This window comes from Cygnus atratus, chromosome 3 (genome assembly GCF_013377495.2).
Source record: "Cygnus atratus isolate AKBS03 ecotype Queensland, Australia chromosome 3, CAtr_DNAZoo_HiC_assembly, whole genome shotgun sequence".
Taxonomy (NCBI): Eukaryota; Metazoa; Chordata; class Aves; order Anseriformes; family Anatidae; genus Cygnus; species Cygnus atratus.
In genome coordinates this window covers 86,978,069-87,004,451 of record NC_066364.1, presented here as the reverse complement: position 1 = coordinate 87,004,451, position 26,383 = coordinate 86,978,069, and the positions used below count along the sequence as shown (strand labels likewise).

The window sequence follows — 26,383 nt, the reverse complement described above, 5'->3', positions numbered from 1 at the left end:
TTTAACAGCCTTAGTGTTCAGGTGAACTCTCTCCAGTTTGTTGATCTTTCTTTATCTCTTAGCAGGAGGACCAAAACTGGACAGTGTTCCAGATGCAGCTGTATAATTATATATTTTTATTTATTTTAGTGCTTATACTCTAAAAAATAAAACGTAAAGAGTACTTTACTGATTTATTTGCTTATTTGTAAAGCCCTTCAGTTTCTAACTTCTATGAATCTGCTGTAGAGATTTGGTATGCAAAGTCAGAGTTTTGCAGAACCCATATGTCCTAGTTAAAGAAGTTATACCTAACTTATCATAATAAATAATATTGCCTTGATCTTTTTGTTTTTAAACATCAAATAGAATCATGAACAAATTTTCCCATCTTTTTCTACTTCCTTATCTTTTCTTACAATGATTTTATCCTTCTAGTACTTCTTGACAAATTCATAAAATGTACACAATTCCCCCCCATCCCCAGGCAGTCAAGTTTCTGGTCTTTCTGGGTTTTCAATCAGTTACTTGGGATCTCTGATGCTGGTTTTGTTTAGCAGTATTTGTATCATCATCTCCTTACTGCTTATTGGGATTTGAGGTTTATATGCATGGAATGTTTAATCACCATATTTTAGGCATGTTAACATCTTGAATTCATTTAAGCAGATGAAAGAGATCAATAGGTAAGGTCTTATATATTCTTGATAGCCAGATGCTCCTATATTTTGTATGCAGAAATCTTCCAGCTGCTGTCAGGTTGACAAATGAACTGAGTTTTGAATGTGTCCCCTGTTTGCTTTAATGACTGAGTGTGCAGGCATTCCAACCCCCTTGTTCTGTCTCTGCATTCAAGTGCATAGGCCTAATAGCAGGGAAGCTTCATATTTATTAGTATAGCATATAGTACATTTCTGTTTTATGGCAGTCAGAAATAGGTAATTTTAAATGTTCATAAGAATGTTCAGACTTAAACTCCAAACAAAGAATCATTTAACTGCTTGAGACTTGCACAGTTGCTCTTGGGGGAAGAGAAAGAGCAGTTAATTTAAACAACTGGCCTTGGAGCCATAGAACCAAAAACATAATTCTTTATCGCCTCTGTTACCTAGAAATATTTCTAGAATTTGCTATATAACTGCTATAAATCAAAACTTTAGCCTTTCTTGCCTCAGCTTAGACTCCTCAACTGGTTTTAGATATTACGGCATTATTCTAACCTTTGCAAACAAGCTTAAAAAAATGTAGCAATTACTGTAATCTCTGCTGTTACTTATGGTAAGGACCGATACCATAACACACACTGTCGTATTGTAGGAAAGTTCCACACTCAGCATGTAGAGTACCTGTTGTCACAACGTAAAGCCTTGGCTTTGTTGGTAAGTAATGTAGTATGAAGGAGCAAAATTTCAAAGACATTATAAACTATAGTATCATCAGACTATGAAAATAATTTCCGTAAAATTCAAAGACATTAGGTATCATAAAAATTTTATTGTTGCATAATGACTTAGGAATACAAAAAGAGGGAAACCTCATGGGTTTAAGCACAGCCAAAATCCCTGCCAAGGTGCAATTTGGAAAGATGCCATTTAACCTCCAGGAAAAGATCCTGCCAGAAACTTGGACTAATAACATAGTGTTCAGACTGACTGCCTAAATAAATAGACCTTACAGTTTATTGGATGATGATATATAAAAGCATATCGACAAATCCCAATAATGGGATAATACCAACATCTTAGTCCTAAATATGATTGAAAAGAAACAGACCGCTTAACGTAAAGGAGCAGAAAGAAACTATCCAGCCCCCATAGTACTGCTCTTGCTAGCCTGATTTCCTAGGGAAAATAGATCTGTGCAGTCTGGTCTTGCTGACTGTCCCTGTTTGATATATACAGAACCTACTGGCCACATTCAGCCAAACTTAAACAGAGGCATAGCTTGTTTCTAAGATCATTTAAGTTTTTTCTAGGTTTCTGAAAATGTGCATAGATGAGGAGAGAAATATGCCACCCACAGTTGCTGTGTTCTGCATGAAAACTTTTGTATTATCATATAACAGAGAACTCAACCTGGGGCAGGGGAGAAAGGGGACAAAGGGCCTGGGGAACCATTAAATACCCTGGGAGCAGGAAAAGCTTCAGTTCAGTTTTGCAGTCAGCTGAGACACAAATCAGTAGGAATCCAGGCCTCACTAACTCTTGTGCTTGCCAAACTACTGATTTAGTTTTATCACAAGGATCCTTAACATTTCCTCTCACAGAACACAAATTTGCAAAGTGTTTACTTTTCCCAGTATATTTTCTTGTCTCTGTTTCACACAAAATTTCAAACACAAAATTCCTGTTTGTGTGATGTGGCTTTTTGCACTTAATTTTATTACTGTTTTTCCAGTGCCATAGCATCCATGTACTTACTTTTGGGCTAAATTCTGTTATCGTTGGCAATGTAAGTCACTGTCAGAGTTTACTTTTGTCTTGTACCGCAATTAGCAGTATAATTATCAATAAAAATGCATAGCTTAAAATCTCCCAATTTCAGTTCTGAGACAGAATTTGTGACTGTAATTCATGCTTATGTCTTCTGGGGAAGGATGAGGAAGATTGGATTGATGTACAGAGACTTGGCTGGCCCTGGGATCATGGAATGAAAAGTTAGGTTGCTGTGTATGTTCTTGTTGCTTTGTGCCTAGAATTACTCATTTGAACTCACTATGAGGTCAGCTAAGTCTTTCTACCCGTAATGGAATTTATCGAACAGATGGAACTTTGATTCAGATTTATTTCAGACTATTCAAAGTTGTTCTTGGCTAACAAACTTCTTAGTCTTATATTTCATGTTTACAAAACTTTTTGGAATTTTACATGGTACTACAATCCCTCACTAGCAATTTGCACTAAGCTTTTGTGGTAATTTAATCTATTTCTCTGTTTTATGTATTTACTTATTTGAAACTTGCAATTATTTCTTTCCTGAATCTGAGAATATTCTGCTGTTTCTTTATGTTGAGTGCTTTGGAATTATATGAGTGGATAACCTCACTGCAGAAGGAAGCTGTCGGACTCATTTGACCCTGGTACCTATTGGAGCATTGAACTGTCAGTTGATATCATTATCTTCCGATGCTGATATTTCTGTAGAAACCTTTACATTTCTCGGTGCATTTCTCTAGTTAGACAGTTCTTTCTGTCTTCTGGCAGTGTGTTGAGTAAAAGACTTACTAGGATTTAGCTATGAAGAGGTGGAATATGCTCTCAGGAATTCCAAATTTTGGAGGTTACCCCTTAATTGTGTTGTCTTCATCACTGTTGGAACATGTTAGCTCTTGGCTTGCTGCATGTGTGTCATGAATAATGTTTGCCTCAGGTAAATCTGTTCTTGTTCCATTTAAGGCTGTTTTCTTTTTGAAAATTTTCTGTGCCTGTCATTGTACTGCTAGCTATTGTCAACGTGTTCTGGAGTTTCCAAGATGGAGGATGTATTGCTTTGCTTCGGGTACTAGCACAGTCTTGACAAGAAGTTTCTAAAAAAGTACTTGCTAGAGAGAAAGTGTGAGGGCAAGAGATGAAACTCTTTTTATGTTTTCATTGTTGAGTCAGATCTGCCCAGATCCTTGGATTGCAAAGTTGATGATGATATTGTTTGGATGTTTATTTCTCGTGGATACAATATATAATCTTAATGAAACCTCTTTGTTAGTAGGGCTTAAGAGAGGTTATGAGTAAGATTTGTAGTATCATCGATAGGCGTATAAAGTTATAATTTAAATGGCAAAAAAAAAAAAAGAAATATGAAGAAAAATTGAAATAGTGCCTTTAAAATTCTCCCTCCACACTTAGCATTGTGAAGATCAGCTGAATGTTGCCATTAAATACCATATATTTCAGTGAAATTGAAAGTTGCTGCTGGAGTTGCTGCTGCCACATGGCACTTTTCTGGTGGTTCCCAGGTTCAACAGCACTGGCTGCTCCCTTTTCACATTAAAATGCTTTGTCTGGACCCAGGACAACAGTTGTGACTTTCAGGGATTCTTGTTCCTCATTATATAAGAGGTCTCAATTATAAGTTACAATTTAAAAAGTACTGACAAGGGAGGGTAGGACTTCAGTCTGCATGTGAGTGTTTGAGGCCAGGATTTCCTTTTTTGAAGTTATTTTCAAATCACACTTTAACTAAAACTGCTGACCAATAATTTACAGCAGTAGTAATGGATGAAAGCCAATCAGAAATAATCAGTGTTAAGTTTCCTTTGAATGTTTATTTACAAAACTTTCAGGCATCAGGGCTGTGCTGATAGATGAACATTGTCTTGTTGCTTTTCTGTAGAAACATAGATAATAGTAAATATAAATAATACTTTATTACTAGTTTATTCATTTGTATGTCTTGAAGGACTCCTAGATCAGTTTGTAGGTCGCTTCACATTTTAACCCAAGAGAAATGTGAAATTCAGCTTTCATGGCAAGAGCGACTGTAGGTGACAGTAAGAACCTCTCTCTTCCAAAGGAGCCCACCAAGGGCTTGAGGCCAGCCAAGCTTTTCTCCTCCTTGTCCTTCATACTGCAAAAAAGCAGCAGCCATGGCCAAAAGTAGCTGCTGTAAAGGATGTACTGTGGGAATCTCAAAGCTGTTCAGAATTAATAGAAAAATTTTTTGCTGAATATGACTAGAAGATGTTAGCTGTCTTTTAATAAATGAATGAACAAATAAAACCACTATCCCTGTTCCCAAATTTTATCATTCTAATGATGCTTATCTATTCACTGGAACTAGAAGTGAGACCGTGTGTCCTCATGTATGTGTTTCAGTACAATTCAAGATGGAAGAGTAGTCTGAGACACAGGAAAAGGTTAACTTCCTAGAAATAATGATATCCCAGTACTTTTACAGATAGTCTTCATGATTTCCCTAGGTATGAGTGAATTTACAGATTCTATAATGTGTGAAGATGAACACATCTTCATCTTTTTTAAGAAGATAAAGTAAAATATAGAAGAAATTTTAAGAATGCTAATTGTAAAGCTTACTTCTTTTTGTGCTAATGTAGCAGTAGCCTGTTTTTTTTGCACCAAATGCTTCAGTGCTGCTGTAGTCGGGTATCTGCCCTTGTAAAAATCTTCCAGATTTCTCATGTGGAGTACCTAACTTTAAATTTTCTTACAGTTTTTGTGAGTGAACCTCAGACCTATTTTTCAAATGACTAGATGAAAAACGAAGGAGACATCTTGTTGATAAATATTGCTGTATAGTGTGAGGCATTGGTCTTAGGTATAATTTTGGCAGCTGGTACGTTTCAAATGTGAGAAACTTGGCAAGTCCAACATAGGATAATATTCAAGCTGTGAGTAAACTACAGCATGAAATCAAAACCAAGAATGACTTCTCTTAAAAGCGATTCATCTGCATTCACTGAATGTGAGAAAACAGCGACAGCTTTTTCTGTGATGTTGACAGTGCGGTTCAGAGCCACTGGCTCAGGCTTTGCTTACAAACAAAGAGTGCTCACGTAATAAGAGTGCTTGCAATTTTTCCTATTTGTGGATAGTCTTTTGAATAGGGAACATTTCAATAATGCTTTTCTAGCTCACAAAAGCAGAGGATGAGGCCCTTCCTTTCTGAATTTCCAAAGCTGAATTGTTACTTACCCATATTAGGATTAGCCTCTCACACTGACTGGCACAGCAGGGTCTGTACAAACTCAGCATAAGACGTTTGCCTATTTACCGAGAACTAATAGTCTAAATTCAGTACTACAGAGTAACTACTTCACTTACCCGTTGCCCAGAAAGCTAGCTCCTTATTTTTAATGAAGTGTATTAAAATAGGGCCTAGAAATCTTAATCAGAGGAGAAGCATTGGCTAGCAGTCCTTTCCCCAGGATGGTCAGGGCACAGTAAGCACCAGCTGCTCCTTATGGCCCGCGAGCTGAGGGGATCCCCCAGGTGGCAGGGTAGAGCAGGGTCCCCAGCAGCCAGGGCCCCGTGCCCACTGTACCTGAGCAGGCCAGCAAGGCAGAACCATAGTTGGTGGTCAGCTTCACCCAGACTGTCCTGCAAGCTCATGGTGGTGAGGCAGGTCCAACGTCAAGCCAGGCCTGTGGGTTGGGCATGGCCACGGCTGAGCTGGAGACCAGCACTGTGACAAGGGAGGCTGGTGGCTCTGGTCAGGCCATAAATAGAGCATCGGAGCCCAAGGAGAGGTGTGTGTGGAGGCCCCAGTGGACGCTGGTCAGGGCTGTTAAGGCTGTTAAGGCCTATTAGTGCACTACGCGGCCTGACAGAAACTCTTTCAGTGTTTCGGATGGGAATATAGAGTGGTTATAAGACGTACTTGGAGATGCCATGGAGGGCTAATGTAGTAAATGGCAGAGAAAATACTGTTTTCAGAAACCAGCTGTGTGAACAGCTGCATCTTGTCTGATTTTATCTTTTTTGTTAATAAAAAGATCTGGATGCAAAGTAAATAATGGAAATTGCTAAAAATCCTCCATCTATATACAATCAGTATGTTGCAGAAGCTGTCATGGTGGATACTGAAAATTGGTGAGAGAGAGTACAGAGAAGTGGCACTGCAGACAAGCCTGGAAGGATTTTCTTTTCTTTTGTCTGTAATGCTCTGTGAAAGGTAGCATGAGTGAGTTCGTGGAGGAAAGGGTAAAGAGACAACAGAAATGGATGTTGGTAGTTGTGTGAGGGATCAGGATTTACCAATTTACATATGTGTATATTAAGAACTCTAGTGTCTTCTTCAGGATGTGGTGAATAAGGGGAGCAGGTGAAAATTTAAGAGGTTTGATCCATTATTGTTACTGTCAAGGAAAATAATTATTACATGTACCATTTTATACCATGTAAGTATCCGTAAGAACGGCCTGATAAGTTTTGGCAGCATTGCTGGTAGAGGTTAACATTTGGATGAGAGGATCAGTGGCTGACCAAGACAATATACCTGTCTTTCTGTTTTGAAGTCTACTTTGTTTCACTGCAGAGCATAAGAATTTTCCAAGCAAGTGAAGCCTACTCACTCCCCCATACAGCCCTATGTACGTCTTTTTCTCCAGAAGACCTCTTTAGTTGCTTTGGAATAAAGATCATTTTAGCCTGATAGGTCAAGTACATGTACAGGGCAGATGGTGCCCTTGCAGATTTCCAATAAGGTCTCAGTAAGTTGTCACCTGTGACCCGTGAGTGGTTGGAGCAGTTCTGCAGTGCAGTCGCTGAGGTGGTGGAAACAGAGGAAAGAGAAATTTTACTTCAGCAGATGCTGCATACAACAGTTTTGCAAGTTGGTTAGTGGTATTCTTTGGCTTGCTGCAGTGCATCTGACAGAAAATGATTAAAGTGAGACACATAGGCACACAAAAGTACTGTGAGTTTAAAAAAGAATGTAATTGGTTTCAGCATGTAGTAAGTTGAGGGAATTAAGGAGAATTTAATATATCCATAGCTGGCAGGTTTAATTTGTCAGCTTTTAGCAATGGCTTTAGATGATAATGAGCCTCAGTATGAATTTTAAAAATATACTGCCTTTATCAACATTGAGGAGTACAAAAGTATGAATGCTTGGTTTTCTTCAAGTACAAAAAAAATACAAGGTTGGCAGCTGCAGTCTGTTCTGAAATTGAATGTGATATGGAAAATGTCTGAGTACATTTCCCTTTTCATTTGTGTTACTTTTGTCATTATCACTTAAACATTACATTAACATATTCAGGAGAATCCTTGTTTCTCAATTACTGAATTCCATTTTATATTTTCTTGTTAAGAGGGGCAGAAAGGTGAAGAGCTTGAAAAACAATTTCTATGGAACAGATTTCATGAAAACTGTGAAGTTCTTTTGTTAACCTAGAAAATGCTGTACAAAGTAAGAGAAGTAGGCATTTGAGTATGAGGTAATTAATAAACACTATATAAATAGTCTGAAGTGGGGGCCCTCACATTAACAGAAGAGACCATTTTTTAAAGGAAAAAGTCAAGCTTTGCATGAGCAAAGAGAATATAGAAGGGAAAAAATAATGCAAACATTGGAAAAGTTGATAATATTTTTTGTGGTGAAAGTAAGATAAGCGAATGGAAAAAATCCGTGAATCGATTAAAGGAGTTATACAGGGAAACAGCACTTGAGAGCAGTGAGTTACAGTTTTAAATTTATTAGAGGAATTCATACTTGTTTGAGTCAAGTGTTTCTCAGATCTGATGCTGTGTTGCGCCTCTTGAGAGTCAGCAATAAAGACCATGTTTTGGGGAGTTATTCTACCTAGATCCTGACTGAGTTCTCATTTAAGGTGGCATCCTCCAAGATGTCTTTGAACCAATGTGCAGCTACAGATAATCCCAAACACTTGATATTGCGCATTAATATATTTCCTTTCCCTTCTCCCATATCAATATTGACAAATCAATGAAACCTACCAGAGTTCCTCAAAAGGAAAGGCACCATGTCATCTCTATCAGAACAAAGCAGAATTATTGGAGTTGATTTTGCTTTTCTGTCATGATCAGTGGGCTTACAGCCACATACAAAGAAAGGTATAAATCTCTTCATGAAGGAGAAGTGCAGAAAAGAGGGGAAAAAAAGATTTAAAAGATTCACTTTCTCTGAGGTGGTTTTTGTTTTTGACGTGTCCTGTGACAGGCAGAAGAGTTCCTGGACAGAGAGCAGACTTAGGGAAAAAGGCAGGTTTATCTTTGTTTCCTGTGTGTATTCAGGAGAATGCTTTACTGCCGATGAATGTGTTGTTGTTTTTTCCTGTACTATGTACTAAGGTTTTTCTGGTGCAAGGACATCTTACCAAAAATATAAATTTCAGAGCACGTTTAGAGGAATTTAAAATCGGTGAACTAACCAAACTGAATAAAAATGAATAAATATCACTGGTGAAGGGATTAGGTTGAATTCACTGAGAAACTGTCTTGTTACAATGAATCAAAGTCCTTAAAGGATCTATTAAAATTATCTCTCTCTCTATATATATATGTTACGGAGAAGGAAACTGACAGGTACAGAGTGAATTTAAAAATTAGCAAGGTAGAAGAGCTGATGCTGCACTTGCACGAGCAGCTGAGCTGGCCAAACAACTCTTGGCCTCTGAAAAGGGCAGGAGGGGGAGGGTGGTGAGACCTGCCTTGCTTCCACCTGCACTCCCCTGCCCCTTCCTTGGAGGCTGCTCTGATGCCAAGGAGAGCTTTTCCTTGGCAGGCTCCGGTTCCTGGCAGGTTTCTCTTTGTACAGGCAGCGTCTCGTCAGGCTGGGGATCCCACTGTCAGTGGTGGCAGAGGTGAGATGGGCACCAGAGCTCCTCTGGCAGCTCAGCTGTAACAGTGCAGCTCGGAAGCGAGGAAGAGTGTGCCATTGCCATTTCCACAGCAGTGATCTGTTAGATCGAGTCATGCCAGCCCTCACTGCTGTGCACTGTGCTTCAGGATGAAATGGATGATTTTGGCATTTGTGTTAAATATCAGTCCTTCCTAACCATTTAACAGTAATAAACAGCCCTGATAAAATTGCTTCTCTTTTGGAGTCAGGTGTTGAAGTATAATTTAAACGTGAAAACAAATAACGAACCCGTGCATGTTTTTAAGTGTTAGCTCACTCTTGCCCAGATTAGGTGTGGTGGAGGATGGTATTTGTTTCTCTGAGGTGTCTGATTTGTAAGAGAAGATGTGAATGTCCTCTGTGCAAAAAGCTGGCCTTAAAGGAGCTGACTGGGAGGCAGATAGAGCTACAGCCCTGCAGCCACGGTGCTCATTAGAGGCGGTGAAACACGTTTTAAGAGCTGGATAAATGCGGAGGGGTTATCCAACTTTCTATTTTATCTGTATATGAAATAGCTGTTTTAAAGGGGATTTGCGTCTCTCATTGCAGCCAGTCTGCGTGGGCTGTAGTACACCTCTCATTAGATCGACTATGTGGAAAGAGAAGAATTGCTGTTCTTTACCCAGGGGGGCTGTGATTATTGAGTATACCCACTGCTGCAGTAAAGAGTAGGGATTAAGGCTACATAAAACACAGTTTTTCCTCTATTTTCCCCAGTTTGGTTACTCAAGTGAAAAAAAAAAAAAAAGAACAAATAGAAAAAAATAGTTTGTATCAAACCAAAATCAGTAATTTCTTCCAAAGGTTGACTCGGAGAGATCTGATACAAAGAAATAGGGAGTAGCAGCTATGATTTTTAGGTTTTGTCACAGTCCTTCCAGCTCCATGAGGCCATACGTATTTGTTCTCCCATGCTACTGTAGGATTTCACTAAGTAGTCACAGTTCTGTTAAAGTATAAACTGCAATTCATGCAAGTTTGGTTGTTTTTGTTGTTTGCTGTTGCTGTAGTCTGGGGGGGAATGCTGTTTCTCTCCTGTACCAATACAGGTACAATAGCCAAACTAGATGCAGAACTAATTTTAGTTATAACTACATAATGTTTAACTAATATATATGTGCACAAATGGTAAACATGAACTGCAGAATTATTGCTCAAAAATAGTCCTTAAGCAGCTGAATGATAGTAAACAATTAAGAGTTAATTTTTATTGCAATTGTTTTATATAGAAATAATTTTATTCTAGAAAGGTGTTGGGTTCTTACTGCTCCAATGTTGTTATATATATATTTTCCCAGTCTATAAGAGTGTTCCTATGTCAATATCATATTTAGGTCCATTTTATGAAAATTAAAATGAAATTTTTCCCACCAACAGCTGACATCAGTCATGTCCCTTGCTTTCTGCCCCTCCCTGCTGTAACCTTTAGTGCTAAACAGTGTTCCAAAAGGAAAATTTATTAGATCACCTATTTAGACTCTCTGACATCATTCTGTCATGGCAATGAAGTGATTTACATGGAAAAATGTATTACCTCTGCTTTTAGACAAAATGAGTTTATTATGATTGATGGTTTTACTGCAACTATGAGAGAAACTGGAAATGGCTAGCCTTTTAAAAGCGACACATGACCTTTACTCAGTTTTCCTCCCCATTTTCTTCACCTATTGTAAAATGGCTTGGGTTTTGAGTAAATTAAAATGTTCAAATTCCATCTTGTAACTGAAGTAAGCTATAAATGTGGGGTATCCATAGTAACATTGCTACATAACAGGGACTAGAGACAAAAGGGAGAAAACAATAAGCTTGAAGCAGAGCCTAAATTTTCAGGATTGAGGATTGTAGGGGTCTTCGATCACATATGCCGTGAATAGTCATTGAGGGAGCTAGATGCTCAGTCTGGGGAAAAGCAGGCAGTCACCTCTGGCCATCCCTCCTGGTCATCATTTCTGTGATTCTGTGATCCGATTGACTTTGGGCAGAGGACTTGGTATACAGGATGGCCATGTGAATGGCAAAATTGTGTTCTAACGAAAAAGCAAAGAGCAGATCGTCTTTCCTGATGTGCCTTGAAATGGCACTTGTAATGTTTCTATTATCTTCACACAGAACTGTCTTCTTCCTTAATGTTATATAAATAACGAGTTAAATACAAAGGTGTAAGCTAGGATGAGAAAATGATGCTGAGTAAAACCTCTGGAAGTATTGTATATTCTGTCAGTTTCTTGGCATTGTGCTGAAAAAGAGCATTTTTAGGTAAGAGAATTGGTTTCTATTTTATCTGTGCAAATAAGCTCCTGGGAGCAGAAAGATTTTTCATTGCTATGAAGGACTCTAGCCTGAAGACTAAAAGTTCTTAAGGGTTAGTATTTCTTGTTTGCACTAAATCTGGTAGCTGTATGAATGTTCACACAAAAAGAAAAATTACTGCAGTGTGTTTTGTCCCGGTGGAGGACATACTTTGAAACTGCGCAGGGAGCTTGCTGTGCTTAATTGCTATGTAGTATTCTTATTCACGTGCTTGAAGAAAATCAGTCTGTTTTAGTAAGCTTTGCAAAGTGATGAGTTTCGCACCTTATCATTTGAGAGCACGTTTGTATATATGGTGACGCAGGAATTGTGTGATTGGCAATTGGTCTTTTGTGCAGGGTTGATTGATTTCAAAGTGATTTTAGTTGGTTCTCCTACTGTAGAAAGAGTAGTTTCCACATTGCTAATTGTGAAAATGAACTATGCTAAAGGAAACAAATAGGTAAGCCCAGTTTGCTTAAATGCTTTTGAATATACCCTTAAATACTCGTGTGTTGAAGTGCCAGAGTGTTTGAAAATGGGGGGCTATGGCCTAAAGATTTCTAGAGTTAGAACTTACCATTTTGTCTGGTTTATGGTCAGGTTGAGAAAAAGCCTCTCCTGCTTTTTCAGCCACCAGTCATTTTCTTGATCTTGAATTAAACTATTAAAATAAAGCATTTTCTTTCCATATGCTGACTGAAAACCCAAAGACTTTTAAGGCAAAAGCTTTTTAACCATGGAAATACTTACGCTTAGGAAAAATGTAAATCGTGGTGTTTTCTCTAGAAGGCTTATGGCATGAGTTCAGTCTGATAAAAAGAAAGCAAAGGTTGAGGCAAACACTGCTGGCAGTTCACTCTGCACGGAAACCCTTCATCAGTCACAGGATGTAGTATTTGGGAATGGATGTAGAACAATTTCCGTACAACAGCTCACGCTTTGCTGCGGGACCCCAGATTGTGACGGGTAGGGCTTACAGTCACAGGCTGCGATGAATGCCAGGGCACCGAGTGCTGTTCTGGCACCTCAGTGGAGCTTTGATGCATAGAAGGTCAGCGTGTTGAAATGTGGAAAATGAACTAGCTGGGGAAAATGAGAACTGGATGAATTTACTGTTATAGTTTGTCCTTTGTGACACTGACTGAGCAACTGTCTTTGAGGGCACGCCTGGCAATGGAAAATCACTTGCTGTCGCATTCTGAAAATTTGCAAGTAAAAGCAAAAGTGTATTTAAAGTAACAAAAACACACACAAGTCAGACTACCATTTTCAGGAGACAGCATTGTCAGAAGCTGCATGAAACTACAGGGAAGCGTAGTATCCCTGTTATTCAGATGATTAATCCATGTCTTGCATTAGAACCTTCAATAATACAGGATGCTGTTGCAGTTCGCTATATCCAATCTTGGAATTTCAGCACTGCCCTTCATTGATTTCTGCCAGCAGAGTAGATTTCTGAGAGCTCTACAAATAGAACCATCTTTCCTGAATTACATAGCTGTTTATCAAGAACCATGTACTGTTCTCCTATTCTTTGTTTAAATGGCTTGGGTTCTCCTCTGATTGTGGTTATTGACGTTCAGTTCCCTGCTGTGTGTCATTTGTTCATCTGGCTATTTGTTTTCTAACGTGAATGATTTCCTTAGAGGAATAGCTAGAAAAGAGTGGAAGGAGGTTTAACACATCAGTAGGCAGTGCAGATACAAACAGGTATTTTGTTCTCAAGTACCTTTATTTCAGTCTCCATTTGCTTCATCAACAGCAATTGTTTGTGACCGAGTGTGTATGTGTAGCTTTTATTTATTTATTTATTTTTGTTCATTTGTTTTTTAAGCCAGAGTGAAGTCTGTATTGAGCTAAATCATCACTTGGATCTAATTTTCCCCCCTTGCCTTCCCTGTTCCTCCACGTGAATCAGGTGGTCTCTATTAAACCCATCATGTTGCTAATGTTTAAAGCCTCCCAGGGAGCCACGTGACAGCAGGTGTTTCAGAGTCTGTGCGACCTGGCTGCGCACTCTGTTGCCTTCAGTGACCAAGAGACAGAAAGGAGATGTGTTGAATTGAATCCAGAAGAACTTCTTTTTTTCCTGGTCTGAGCTTTCTGCAATGCTCTGGGACTTACCCAGAATCCCACGTGCTATGGCAAAATTCAGTCAGCCAGATGGTTGTCTGATTTCTCTTGTGACTTCTGGTGATCTGGGGACCAGCCCCTGTGAATTTTGTATTTTGTATTTTGCAACAAATTTCACTGAAACTGCCTGAAAACCCAGCAGAGATTTGCAGTGACAACCTGGGAGCAGAGAGGATGGCTCCAGTTGGCAGAGCTACCATTTCCTTTTCAGCAATCCTGCTGTTGGTGTTACTCTTTGATCTGCCACGCCACCTCTGTCTCCTCTTGAACCATTGCTCAGTACGTTGCCAGCAAACATCTGCGAGGTTTTCAGGACAGCTTGAACTGTAGCTGGAGCCAGGATGTGGGCTGGGACGTGCAGCCTGGAGGATGCTTCCCATTGAGCCTGCCTAGGGCTCTGGCACCCTGGCTTCCATAATGTGAGAAGGCCTAGCCTTGGCTAGGCTGGCTGTGTGTGTGTAACGATGATGGCCTCATTATGTCCTAAACAAACCGTACCGGTAATCCTCATGAGGCCATGTCTTTAACACTGCATACTCCAGCCTAAGAGTCGTGCTGCTAAGACTGCTGTACGGCTGTGAGGTGTCGGGCTCATTGCTACCCTCTCATAACCTGCTTAAAATGGTAACTAGAAACAGTTGTTATTACCAGTGGTTTCTAACAAAGGAAATTGGACAGACAGAAAGTGTGCTGTCTGGGAAGTTACCATCGGTATGGTTATTGTTAATTTATATTAAGCGCAAAGGTTTTTGGTATCTGAAAACTAGCTTGTAATCTCAAGGTGAGAGAACAGAAGTTCTGGAGACTTCTAAATCATTATCTGGGAGCACGGTGTTAGACATTTTTGTTGGTGGTGTTTTTTTTTTTTTTTTTTCCCCTGAATCACACACTTGTTTAAATATCTGAAAGAAAATGGAAAAAATGGGGGAAAAAAAGGAAAAAAAAACCACGTTTTTCCCATTTGCTCTGCTAAATGAGACAATGTTTAATGAAGCATCAGAGGCATTCTATAAAGATGGCAAAGGGATTTTTTTTTTAATTATGAGATTTTAGTTTTCTTTAATTTTGTCATTGGGAGGGATACTTTTAATTTTTTTAAAGCTGTGTTCCTCTCTTTGCTGTTGGGGGTGTGGCATCTGGTTGCTTTTATACCCATTTGCTTTATGCAAAGAGTTCAAGAACCACTGAAGGCTTGGTGCGTAGCTGCTGAGCTGGGGCTGGAGGAGAGGAAGAGAATGATGACTGGAGGTCCAGGGCAAATAGGAAAAAAAATGCAGCAAGTGTGCTTAAGGTGGAAGTATGGAGCACAACACTGGGAACGTGTTGGAAAGCATGCCCAGGTTTTTATACCGTAACACAGGGAGCTATGGCAGGAGCTTTGAGAAACAGTAAGAAGCGCAAACGGCTTTGAAGTTTTTCGGAACGTCAGTTCTGCCATTCCTGATGAGGTTTAATTTTGTTCCTGATATAAAGGCATGTCTGACTCATTGCTTTAGCAACCTCAGTAGATGAACCTACTTGTTTGTTTTTGTAAGCATATATTTGGTATCAGGATAGTTTTGAGCACTGCTGTCAAGATTTAACTTGTGTGCAAGTCTCACCGTGGTTACCTCATTTCTGAATGTCTTAGATGGTGACAAAAAACTTGTGTTTTTCTTACTCCCCAGAGATTTTTTTTCTTAGGGCTCTGTTGCACTGGTTCCTGAGATTAATTCAGTTATCATCAGAAGCAGAAATCTCTTTCCTTTCCAGATTTTTACCTGGACAACCTTAAATACAAGATTTTGCTGTATGAGTTAGAGAAATGTTACCAGCTCTAGCATTAATAATCTCTCTAGGCATTTGAGGATGAGATCATATTAAATGATACAGATTTTATGCATAATTTTAATGTAAAGGAGTAGAATTAATATAGCTAGAGAGGTGAGTAGACCAGGTTAGCACTTCTCAAAGGCCAAAAAGTTGCTTCTGAGGCAAAAAGCATAGAAGATTAGAGGTTATTGCCTGTAAAGATGACAGGTCACAACATGCAGAACCCTCTTAATCGAGATAGAGCATTGTATATTGGAACTTGTTTTCTTTGAACCTTTATTAGAAACAGAGGCAGTGGTGAGATTATTTTGGAGCTTTACTGTAGTAATTCAGTGGGTAGATATTATATTTTCTACACCTGTGTTCCAGAGAATAAAACAGTGGCACCAACAAAATCTCCGGAGAATGAAATGTTTTTACCTATGATTTGTTTTAGTAAATATGGAAATTACTTTTACAACATTCAGCTTAATGTACTTTAGAAAGCTCCTGTTTCAATAGAAATGCCTGAGCCTTTCTCCTTATGTTGAGAGCATTTATGGGAAAAGAGGGAAAATGCTCAGAAAAATGTTTTTCAATCACAAATAACTGCCTAACATAATGTAGGTATAAGTAGTATATACATGCATATATGTGATAAAAGTAATAAATTGAGTGCATATACCTGAAATGGCTTATGTGCCTTATACTTGTTCCTTAGGTTAAGAAAAATGTAAATCTTAGTCTCCTTTCCATTGAAAAATCCTTCTAATTTCTATCTATAGGGAGTTGACAGTCCAGGGAGGTGAGTCCACATGATGGTGACTGGCTTCTGGGGACAGAAGAAAAGAACACTTCTAAAACCCACTAATACACAGGCAGCGTGGAGGAGAAAATGAAAGACAAGCCAGAGCAACTCCAGGTAAAAACCTAAGCCTAAATAATTTTTCTTTAGAGGGAATGGCGCAACATAGTGTAGTCCTGGCTTAAATGTAGGTCAGCTGGATTTTTGTTCAGATACTTACAGGTAAACAAAGTAAATTAATAATATGGTGGTTCGCCTATGAAGTCATTTGCCTGAGGATGTTAAATAGAACATGGTTTATGTAACAGCAGAAGTGCTGGGGAAGAAAAGCTCCCCTAATAAGCAGCCTATGTATAAATTGCACAGTGCAGGGGACAAAATACTGTTTTGGAGCCATGTTTTCCAAACATTGTGGTTCCTGCCAGAACCTGAGTGCTATATTTGATATACTACATTATTTATGATGGTTTTAGCCAATTTAACCTCTGCTTGGTATATTTCTTTACTGTATTGTGTGGGAGCTTCCTTATTTTTTCCAAGTAAAGAATTGAAGCTTTACTGCTGTTTAATACATCATTATTCAACTACAGTTCTGATTACAGGCCCACATTTAAGCTCTCTACCAGCTATCAGTAGTCCAGTGCCTTACCTGTGCTGGAACAATTTTTACCTCCTGCAAAGTCATCTCCTTGACAGGTGCACAATCTCTACCGTGAACTTAAGTGAGAGGCTGAGATCACAAAAAGCAACAGGAAAACCAACCACCACACAGGCTGACATAGCCCCAGACAGGTTATATTCACCCATACCTTATTCTCTTAGTTCCTAAACAGCTAAAATGTAATTATCGGAGTGAAATGTGAAGTTGTGCACAGCATTCTCATATCTATCGTTTGTTGGGTTTTCTTGGGTATTGTCTCTGGATTTTTTTTTTTTCCTTCTTCCACGGGTGTGGTAGCATTAGAGGAGCATTAATCCGTACACTTAGAGCACACCTTCTATTCAAAGGAAGCACATCTTGCAGAGGTAGCATTCAGGTCTGCATGCAAGTTGTACTGTGTCTACAGCTGCAAAATAGAAGTGCTTTATGTCTAGAGATGACTGTACTGACTGGTTTGCTGTCACAGTGCACGGGATCTCACTGGTGGCTGTTGCACTGTTCCCTCTTTGGTAGATAGCGGAGATCAAGTCAGTCAGCGAGAAGCTTGGTGTTACTGCCAGCCTGTGACACTGCAGGAAGGGCTATGGGCTGTGACACGGGGTGCGCTTCCTTTGGAAGATGGCTACAGGCGTTCCCATTGCTGGTAACAGTGCATGGTAGCGCACAGCATGGGAAGGGGGCCAGTGGTGAATCGGGCCTATGGTAGTACCAAACAAGGGGCAAAATTCCATAAAGCTCCGATTAGCAGTTTGCTGCCTTTTGTGCTTTTGAATGTATTTAACTTTTTTTTTCTTCCAGATTTTCTAGAAGAAAGCATCATAAAAACAGGTTGCAATTTCTAACCATCGCACTGAACTCTACCCATACAGGATTCTACTGAATTTGATGGTAAATGATTAGGGTAAATGGTTAAAAAAAATGCTTGCTTTGCTTTTTAAGGATTCCCTGAAGTAACACAGAAGTGCCTGAATTGATGTTTTGAGAGGTATGAGGACTAGCCACGTCTGTTGTCAACATGCCTCAGAATTTAGTAAGATTTTACTGCAAAGTGATGTAGCTACCCTGTGTTATACCTAAAAATATATATATATATATATATATATATCTGAAAATACCTATTTGGCATCTTGTTGTCAGGATTACAGTTTACTCACATATTTGCAAGTTATTAAGGATTGAATCAGTGAATTAATTTGGTACCATATTGCTCTACAGCACTAAGGCTGGAGCAAAAAAAGTTGGTATGTGGATACGAATTAGAGTTTAATTTCCCATGCAGCTGTTTAATTAGGCAGATGTAAACAGCAGTGACTGCACATTAACATTGCTATGGTCCCATAAATACAGCCTAGAGAAAATGATACAAGCATGTTATCTGCCCTATTAATGTCTGATCAATGCAAGCTAGGTATTTTTTATTCTAGTGGGTTTTTCAATGATTAAAAAACATCTTTAAGTATAAGGGGGATCTTATACTGGATGTTTCTTTTTGGTACAAGTGCCAGGATTTTATAAAAAGAGTATACTGCAGGCAGACAGTTTAAGTACTAAATGAAGAGCTTTAATGGAATCTACCAACTTAAATATAGTTGCAAGTTAGTGGGTAATTTTGCTTCTGGAGCCTTTACAAGAATACCACAGTCCCTTTGTATAGTAGTAGGTAAATAAAAATCAATCTAGAGATCTGCAGCGTTGTTTTAACACTGATAAAGGTCTAACATGTTGACTACGTGGCATAAACTCTGTTTTATAAACGTACTCACGTAACAACAGCACAAAACTGCTTGTTTTGCTTTCTAAGGAGTCCCTGAAGTAACAAAGAAATGCGTAAGTTGCTGTTTTGAAAGGTATGTGATATCAGGTTAGGCCTTGGAATAACACAATATATGAACAAAACAGAAAAATTGTACTTTGGTCAGAACTATCCACATCTTTTAACCACCAGCATAAGAACACGACCTCATTTGGTGCCACTTTTAATGATTAGAAATAATACATTGTAAAACAAAAAGTGAAAAAATTCCAGCGTGATACTTATAAACAAAGAACAAATAGAAAACAAAAAAAGATTTTTTTTGCCTGATTTATAGTATTAATAATATAACAGATCATTAGTCTGAGGTAATACCAGTATGAACTTTTTAGTCCTTCAAGGACTACTTAAAAATTAAGAACAGTGATAGTAATGCATGTTATGTTAAAAGCGAGACTCGATAATTGAATCAACCAAATCCCTCACTCTTTTTAGGTAGGGACCTGTGGCTGCAAGTATAAAATTGGAAATAAGCCTGTACAGTAGGAACTACAGCACGGTAAGATTGCTGCATGGCATGTCATTAGCCCCTGTCAGTACTTAAAGTACAGTCATTATGTAAAAATCAGACATTTCAACAGAAAAGACTTTGTTCCAGAATAGCCCTTAGGAAATTTAGAATACTGTTAGTTTGCATAAATTAGCTAAACAAAAGATGAATTCAGAAGTCCAGATTTTGGCATGAGGTAAAACCATGTGCATTTATTTCATCTGCATTTTAGAATTAGTAAGCATAAAATTAAATACGTTGACTGTAATGAATTCAGTCATACAAGTGCAAGTCTTCAGCTATAACGTATTTTATGGCAGTTTATTTAAAAAATGTACCAGTAAATCATAAAAGAGGGATCATGTCCATTTAACTTTTATTGAAGTATACAGGAGGTTTTCTTTAGAATCAAATATGAGCATGAATATATGGCCAAACGTAAAATCTATCAAATTCAGTGAAAATTTTCTGACTTTAAATAGTAGCTGTAAGAATGACCAATATATATTCTTTGTTACAACCGCCCTCACTCTACAAGTAAAAAAAAATAATAAACATTCAGTAAACATTCTTTCCTAAGGTAGTTTCCCTTATATATCAGTGATTTATCCATTTCTTGTATACATAACTTTTTAAACATACCAATCAGTGGTTCTCACAATTGAAAAATAAAAGCACAAAAAAGTTTACACTCTTGTACAGGTAAATAAAAGATCATCTTGAATTAAACTGTATATCCTTAAGGGCATAGTATAGTTTCAATTTCATTGCCTATTACATAATTAGCTTCTTACATACAAATATTGACATATTTGGCTTGTGCTTCAAAGCCTTTGTGTCTAGAAAGTCCATGTCAATGCAACTCATAACTTGAAATCAGGGGGGATATCTTTACTGCTGCTGGGTTTAACCTGTTCGTGCAACATCGTCTCTTCTGAACTTGTTGTGGCACTGCATTTTTCTGTGGAATCATCAGTATCTGGATCCAGTCCTTCAGGACAGGGAAGTTTTAGAAGTTCTTCCCGCAACTGAGCTGTGTGACGCTGAATATACAAAAAAGAAATCAGTGCTGAAGAGCAAAGTTAAAACATTGCTTTTCACAATGTTAGAGAATAGAAGGCAACAAAAGGAGCAAGTAGAAAGGGTTTTAATGTATTGTTTCACTGCTTGGATAATCTTTTCTCATAGTTCTCTGCCTTTATGGATCAATACTTTCTTTATACTGACAGTAGCCAGCAGGTGCTATTGGAGACAAATCCAAGGCAGCAAACAGAACTGTAGCAAATAAGTTTATCAGTATAAATGTTATGCTATTTCTCTTGCAGTTGAGTTACATCTATGCTCTGTGATCAGAGTAACTCCAGTAACTCACAGTAACTCCATGTTGAAGACCGGCCACCTTCAAAGGACACAAGGTATAGCAATAGCAAAAAGAAATCTTAACAATTTTTCTTATTCCTCAAGGGAAGGAGAAAAAATCAAAATTACAATTTTAATTACACAAAAAAAAGTTTGTATATAGGTCTGTTGTCCACGTGGAAGACACAAAATATGCAAATGATAATACTTGGCTAGGAAGGAGGAAAACATTTAAATAGCTGTAACTATATTGATAAAACTTTTTAGAACACAGGATAAAACATAAAGGATAATGCATAAAGTAATGGATCATGGTTTAGTAACTGTGCTTATCTATCCCAAAAGTTTGTTTTCTGGCCAGGAATTAAGCTCTACTTGTAGCGAAGGTTAGCTGTACAATTTTATCATAAACAAAAAGCAAGCTAATTCTTAAAACAAAAATCAACCCTTTATATCTTACATAAGTATTTACAGAAAAATAGGTAGGATAAGAACTAAAGAAAAATCTTGTAGAAAAAAATACCAAGAAAGGGGCCTGCATATTCACTTTATCTCGTGACAGTTGTCAAACTTCAGTTTGTTTATACATTTTAAAGTTGTTAGTGTTTTTTGTTGTTGTTTGGTTTTAAATCACTGTTATTATAAAACTCAGCTGCTATGCAGTTTCATCAACAGTTGTGGTCTTGGTTTACAGAACAAAATTCTAAAAGCAAGTCTCACCTTAAGAGCTGCTGCATGATGGGACATGGTCCTGCCTACCCGCTTGTCACTGCTGTACTGCTGTATGTCTGCTATCCACTCCTCACACTGAGCCATGATCTCCACTCTTTTCAAGTAAAAATGTTTGTGGATGACCTGCAAGAAAAGATTCAGGATGAAAGAACATAATGTTGTTATCTAAGAACCATATACTTCAACAGTACAAAACCTGCAAGACCAATCATGAACCCAAATTGACGTAAGGAGAAAAAACAAAACACTATGGGGATAATTCAGCATTGAACCAAGAGGTGGAGGTTGGCCTCTATATAGTTTAAAAAGCAAACAAAACACCAACAAATCACACAAAGTTGTGAAATTCTTCGTGTTGGCTTTGTCTTAACAGCTTTCTAGAACTCTGCCTGTTGGAAGAAACAATAAAATTAAATAAATTTTATTGAGCACAGAGGGTTCTTTCCAATATTGTAACATAATTGACAAAATCATCTCTCTCTCTAGAGGTTAGAGAATGTAGCTATTTGTCTAAAGAAAACTTGCATATTGAAAGCACAATAGACTTCAATTCTGGATGCATTCCTTGTATCCTTAATGGAGTTTGGAAGAACTCCCACAGACTGGCACTTTAGATCCCCCGAGCCTACTTGTCATTTAAGACACCAAAGGGAAAACAGCTCAGATTTATGAAGGCAAAAGGTAGTAAGAGCTGAAGGATGCAAATTCTTTCTGAGACCTAAGCTTCTGGGATGCCTTTGCATTTGTATTACTGAATGATTATCCAATTGGTAAGGTTCCTAGCACAACCCTACAAAAAAAATGGAGATCTTAACAGCAAGCTAGTCTTAGATAAAAATACTCAAGAGTCATATTTTCATTTGGGTGCAAATTCAGCTACTGCATCAGAAAAAAAAAAAAAGTAATATTTTCCAATGCACAATTTCCCTCCCCCCTTTTTTCAATAAAAATAAATGCTACTTTTCATAATGATAAGGAATACACATTCACAGAAGCATTATTGGAATTCTCATGAGTTGATAAAGCACTAGGTCAGACTCCATGCTTAAGCTAGCATGACTGTGTTTTTTAACACAAAAGCAAGCTATCTTAGCCTTGAACTTTTCCTCATATAAGTTATCATAGCTTCACGTTTCTTCTCGCAATCTTGAGGATTTCACCACACTATCCTAAAGAAATGTGCCTAAAAGCACCTGGAGAAAAAAAATATTTAACTGCTGGCATGCAGGTTAAATGTTTGTTTTCTCATGCCATAAGACACGGTAGTTTAAATGGAAATTTTTTTTTTGCATCCCAAAGGATTTTTTTTTTTTTTAAAATCAACAGCAAGAAAGAGACAGGGGACTGTTTTCTTACTCAGATATCACACTTAGCAGTGTGAATAATCCTGAAACAGTTTTACTTTTTCCATATTTTAGCAGGAAAACAATGGAAAACACATGAGTTCGACCTCAACTTAGAAATGGCTGTAGTTTCAGTAGCCTAGAGCAAAATATATTTTTCTCTATTTGTTGGTAGTACCATGAGATGACTCATGTTTGATCACCCAGTTTGCATTAATATTCACACAGATTCTCTTAGTGTAACTTCCACTCTTCTCTCCTTTGCCATGTATGCTGAAATCCTTGTGATGTTTGGAGCTGCTCTGAGAAAAGAATTGGACTAGAGACATTGAGAGAGGTCCCTAAATTATTCTACAATACTACGGGTGAGCTGTAGTCTATTTTCAGGCATGTAAACAAATTAATTTCTTTTAAGTAAGTATTCTTAAGGCAGTGCGAATGGGTGAAGGTTAGTATTGGTTTTATCAAGACAGTTGTTTTCAAAGGATTAGATATCTTTTATGGATCCTTTAATGAATAATGTGAAGGCTGGAATTCATTTTGAAGTATTTTTCCAATTTGCATTGTTTTGGCATATCCAAAGTGTTTCCTAATACTTGATTCAAATTCATGTTTCTTAGAAAAATACTTCGCTGTTAGCTAAGCTGATTAAGAGACACTGAATGCCCGTTTGTAAGGCTGATCCAACAGTTGTCACTGGGGTATGAAAGGCACCACCTGGCGTTAAGAGTGAGCCAACCCCTATGAATCTCTTTTTATGAACCTGTGTGCCAGCCCTCCTTACAGGTTTCTGCCTCTAAGTCCCAGTTCCTGTGCATTGCCCAGGGATCTGTGAAGTCAGGTAAATCCTTATTCACTTCAGTCTCTATAGTCAGCTGCCTCAGGGATTAAAGAGGATAAAACAGACATCTTGTGCAAGGCATGCTTCCAAGTATCTGCATTACTTTCAACACTCCACTAAACAATGATTCTTTGCTTGTATTAAAAAGCATATGTGAAAAGGAACACACTGCAAGAAAAATGTTTACAGGATCAGTTTCCTTGACTACTCTGATGTAAACAAGATATAGTTTACTTAGCTTCACAAAACCTACCTCCTTAAAACATGGCGATGGATTTCTGATTTGTTCAAGCATTGCCCATTTGACCGTTGCCTGTCGTATGTTTCCGTCATACTCTCTGGAGCTCTGGGTACCACTTGGAGTACCTCTTGAACGTTCATAACCTGGTTCATTAAAATATGGTTCTGCTACCAGTATTAGGGATTGGACAGACACTAACACCTGTTAAGAGAGAAAAATAAGTATTAAAAACGCTATACTCATTTGCTTTTTACAAATATGCCTAATTTAGCTTACCTCATATGCAAAAACACTTCTATGACTAAGTAGTGTCATTTGTAATACACACTACTTGCAAGTAGAAAATGTCCATGCTTTCAGACTGAAACCATTACTACATGGTTAAAACTTAAGTCCTATGACGGTATATTTAGTTCAAACACTGAGAAAATGACAAAACTAAGTTAAAAAAAACACAACAAAAAATACAAATACAAGCAGAAGAAAACATCGAAAGGAGGAGATTTCTGATTGTATCCTTTTGTGAAAGTGCATTTTTTGAGTTTTCAGTCAACAGTTGTTGATCATTTCTTGTTGTATGTCTAAGAATGGCATTTCCAGCACACAGCATATGTACATGTAAGATATCCATTGCAGTAGATTTAAAAAAAAAAAGTTAGGGCACCTGTTTCTAGAGCTGCTTGCTCTTCCAGCCTAGATACAATTTAAAGCTGGGAGCCATCCCCTGATTTAGGAGTCCAGCTTGTGAATTTGGATATGAATGACAAGAGTCATTCTTTTTCTTGGAACATGAAGAATACGCAGTTTACATCAGATAGACACAGCGTCAGTGACCAAGGCAGTGTCCCAACAACTAGCTAGTTTTGCTCTGTGTTTAACAGCGGCATTCTCTCAGATTTTCTCTTGTAGCAATGCCAGCATAAAAACATTCCAGTTTTCCATCCTCTCTCTGCCGTGTTTATTCCCTACACAGATACAATGCCAAACAAGTAAGTCATTTTAAAGCAACAGCCAAGAACCAGGTGAATGACCCAGGTTAATCCCACCATCACCTCACAGAACCACATCCTTATTTCTCTTGGTGCCATGATGCTCTCTGTTTGTAATTGTGTAGTTGATGTGACTTAACTGTAGTACAGAAGGGCCATCTGGCCCTTTATCCTGATGGATAGGGCACATGCTTGTGTAGTGAGAAATGTGAACTCATATCCCCCTTTGAGCTGAGATGGAGAACTACACATTGTCTCCCTTGCCTGCCATGTACTGGACTAGCAGCAGCCGTGGCTATTTTGCATTACACCAAAAAATTAAAATGCAGAGAAATATAGTCAAATAGAAAAAAATGTTCCTCACAAATCAGGTCCCAGCAAGAAAGCGGTCATTTACGACACTAAAAGGCAGAGGAGTAATGTACACATTCAAAGCCCATGTAGAATACTTCAGGTCCAAGACTTTAGACACCTGGGGAGTTTGAACGATCTGTGGCCTTCACATGTGTCTGGAACTAGTTGGGTGTTGCTTTCTTGAATTTTATACTTTAAATATATAATTTTTAAATAGCTATGGTAGAGAAATTTGACACTATGCAGCATTGTACTTTCTTAGCCTTAATAAGCAGTTGTTACTCCGTATTATAATTGTAATGAATGAGAAACTCTAAACCAATTTTCCAGTTTCATTTGGGTCAGAAAAGTTAATTGCAAGAGCATTTTGGGTGGTCTGACAATAGTTTAATCTTTGAGCCAGAAAAAACATGTAGTACTTGATTCTTTCCAAGCAATTTATTTAGTCCTCCAGCTGTTTTCTATTTAAAAGCTACAAAGTGTTTTTTTCTCCCACTATGTGGGGGGGACCACTTCCAACAGCTTTCTTACTATTTTCAATCTCAAGCCCTAAAAAATGTTAGCATGTTAAATTTAAATGCTGTATGAGATTTCTAATAACCAAATCTAACATACTAATCTAAGAAAAAGTACTTCATTAAAAATGCGGTTTCCTAATACCTTTCTACATCAGTTTTATCATTCCAAACTTCAATTCATCTCTTGATTACAAAGTTGAATCTTGGGAAAGTTACGCTATGTAAGGAACTACAGCTTAGATCTCCAAGTCCTATCTGTCCCTTGTAGGGAGAGCAAACATTAAGATCTCCAAGGATGGAAATTCCACAATTTCTCTTGGACACCTCACCTATCCTAGTCTTTGATCACCCTCACAGTGAAAAAGTTTTTCCTAATACTTAATCAAAATTTCCCATGTCCCATCTTGTGACTTTTCCTGTTGCTCTGCACCTTTAAGAGGTGTCTGGCTCCCTCTTCTTTACATCTTCCTCATCTCTTTGCCATTGGTCCAGCCACTTTTACCCCATATATTATAATTCACATCTCACCAATTTGGCTACAAGGGTACTAAAGGAGACTTGATCAGAGGTTTTGCTGAAGTCAAAGTAAGCTATATCCACTGCTCAACCGTTGTGCAGAGCCAGTCAGCTCACTGTAGAAGAGGAGTAGATTAGACAGGCTGTATTCACACCAGTACACATGAGCTGTTCTTTGTAATTTTCTTGTCTTTCATGTACTTGAAAA

At 38.1% G+C, this 26,383-nt stretch overlaps 1 protein-coding gene and 1 long non-coding RNA gene across 6 annotated transcripts in view; one reads left to right on the top strand and one right to left on the bottom strand.

Moving 5' to 3' along the window:
• Nucleotides 1-26,383, top strand: part of LOC118257241 (uncharacterized) — a 35,531-nt gene that overhangs the window by 8,923 nt on the left and 225 nt on the right. For 3 of the 4 annotated variants that reach the window (XR_004781501.2, XR_004781497.2, XR_004781498.2), the window contains exons 3-7: nucleotides 16,299-16,435; nucleotides 17,778-17,867; nucleotides 19,228-19,291; nucleotides 20,608-20,697; nucleotides 21,336-23,081. This is a non-coding gene — a long non-coding RNA (uncharacterized LOC118257241). The remainder of the gene's footprint in view (nucleotides 1-16,298; nucleotides 16,436-17,777; nucleotides 17,868-19,227; nucleotides 19,292-20,607; nucleotides 20,698-21,335; nucleotides 23,082-26,383) is intronic. The other variant, XR_004781504.2, reaches the window with a different exon arrangement.
• BIRC6 (baculoviral IAP repeat containing 6) overlaps nucleotides 19,644-26,383 on the bottom strand; it is a 178,099-nt gene continuing 171,359 nt past the window's right edge. For both annotated transcript variants that reach the window (XM_035564936.2, XM_050709359.1), the window contains exons 72-74: nucleotides 23,811-23,999; nucleotides 21,362-21,496; nucleotides 19,644-20,325 (exon numbers count right to left, since the gene is read on the bottom strand). In XM_035564936.2, the coding sequence (XP_035420829.1) occupies nucleotides 20,146-20,325; nucleotides 21,362-21,496; nucleotides 23,811-23,999 (504 nt within the window). In that variant the 3' untranslated portion in view covers nucleotides 19,644-20,145. The remainder of the gene's footprint in view (nucleotides 20,326-21,361; nucleotides 21,497-23,810; nucleotides 24,000-26,383) is intronic.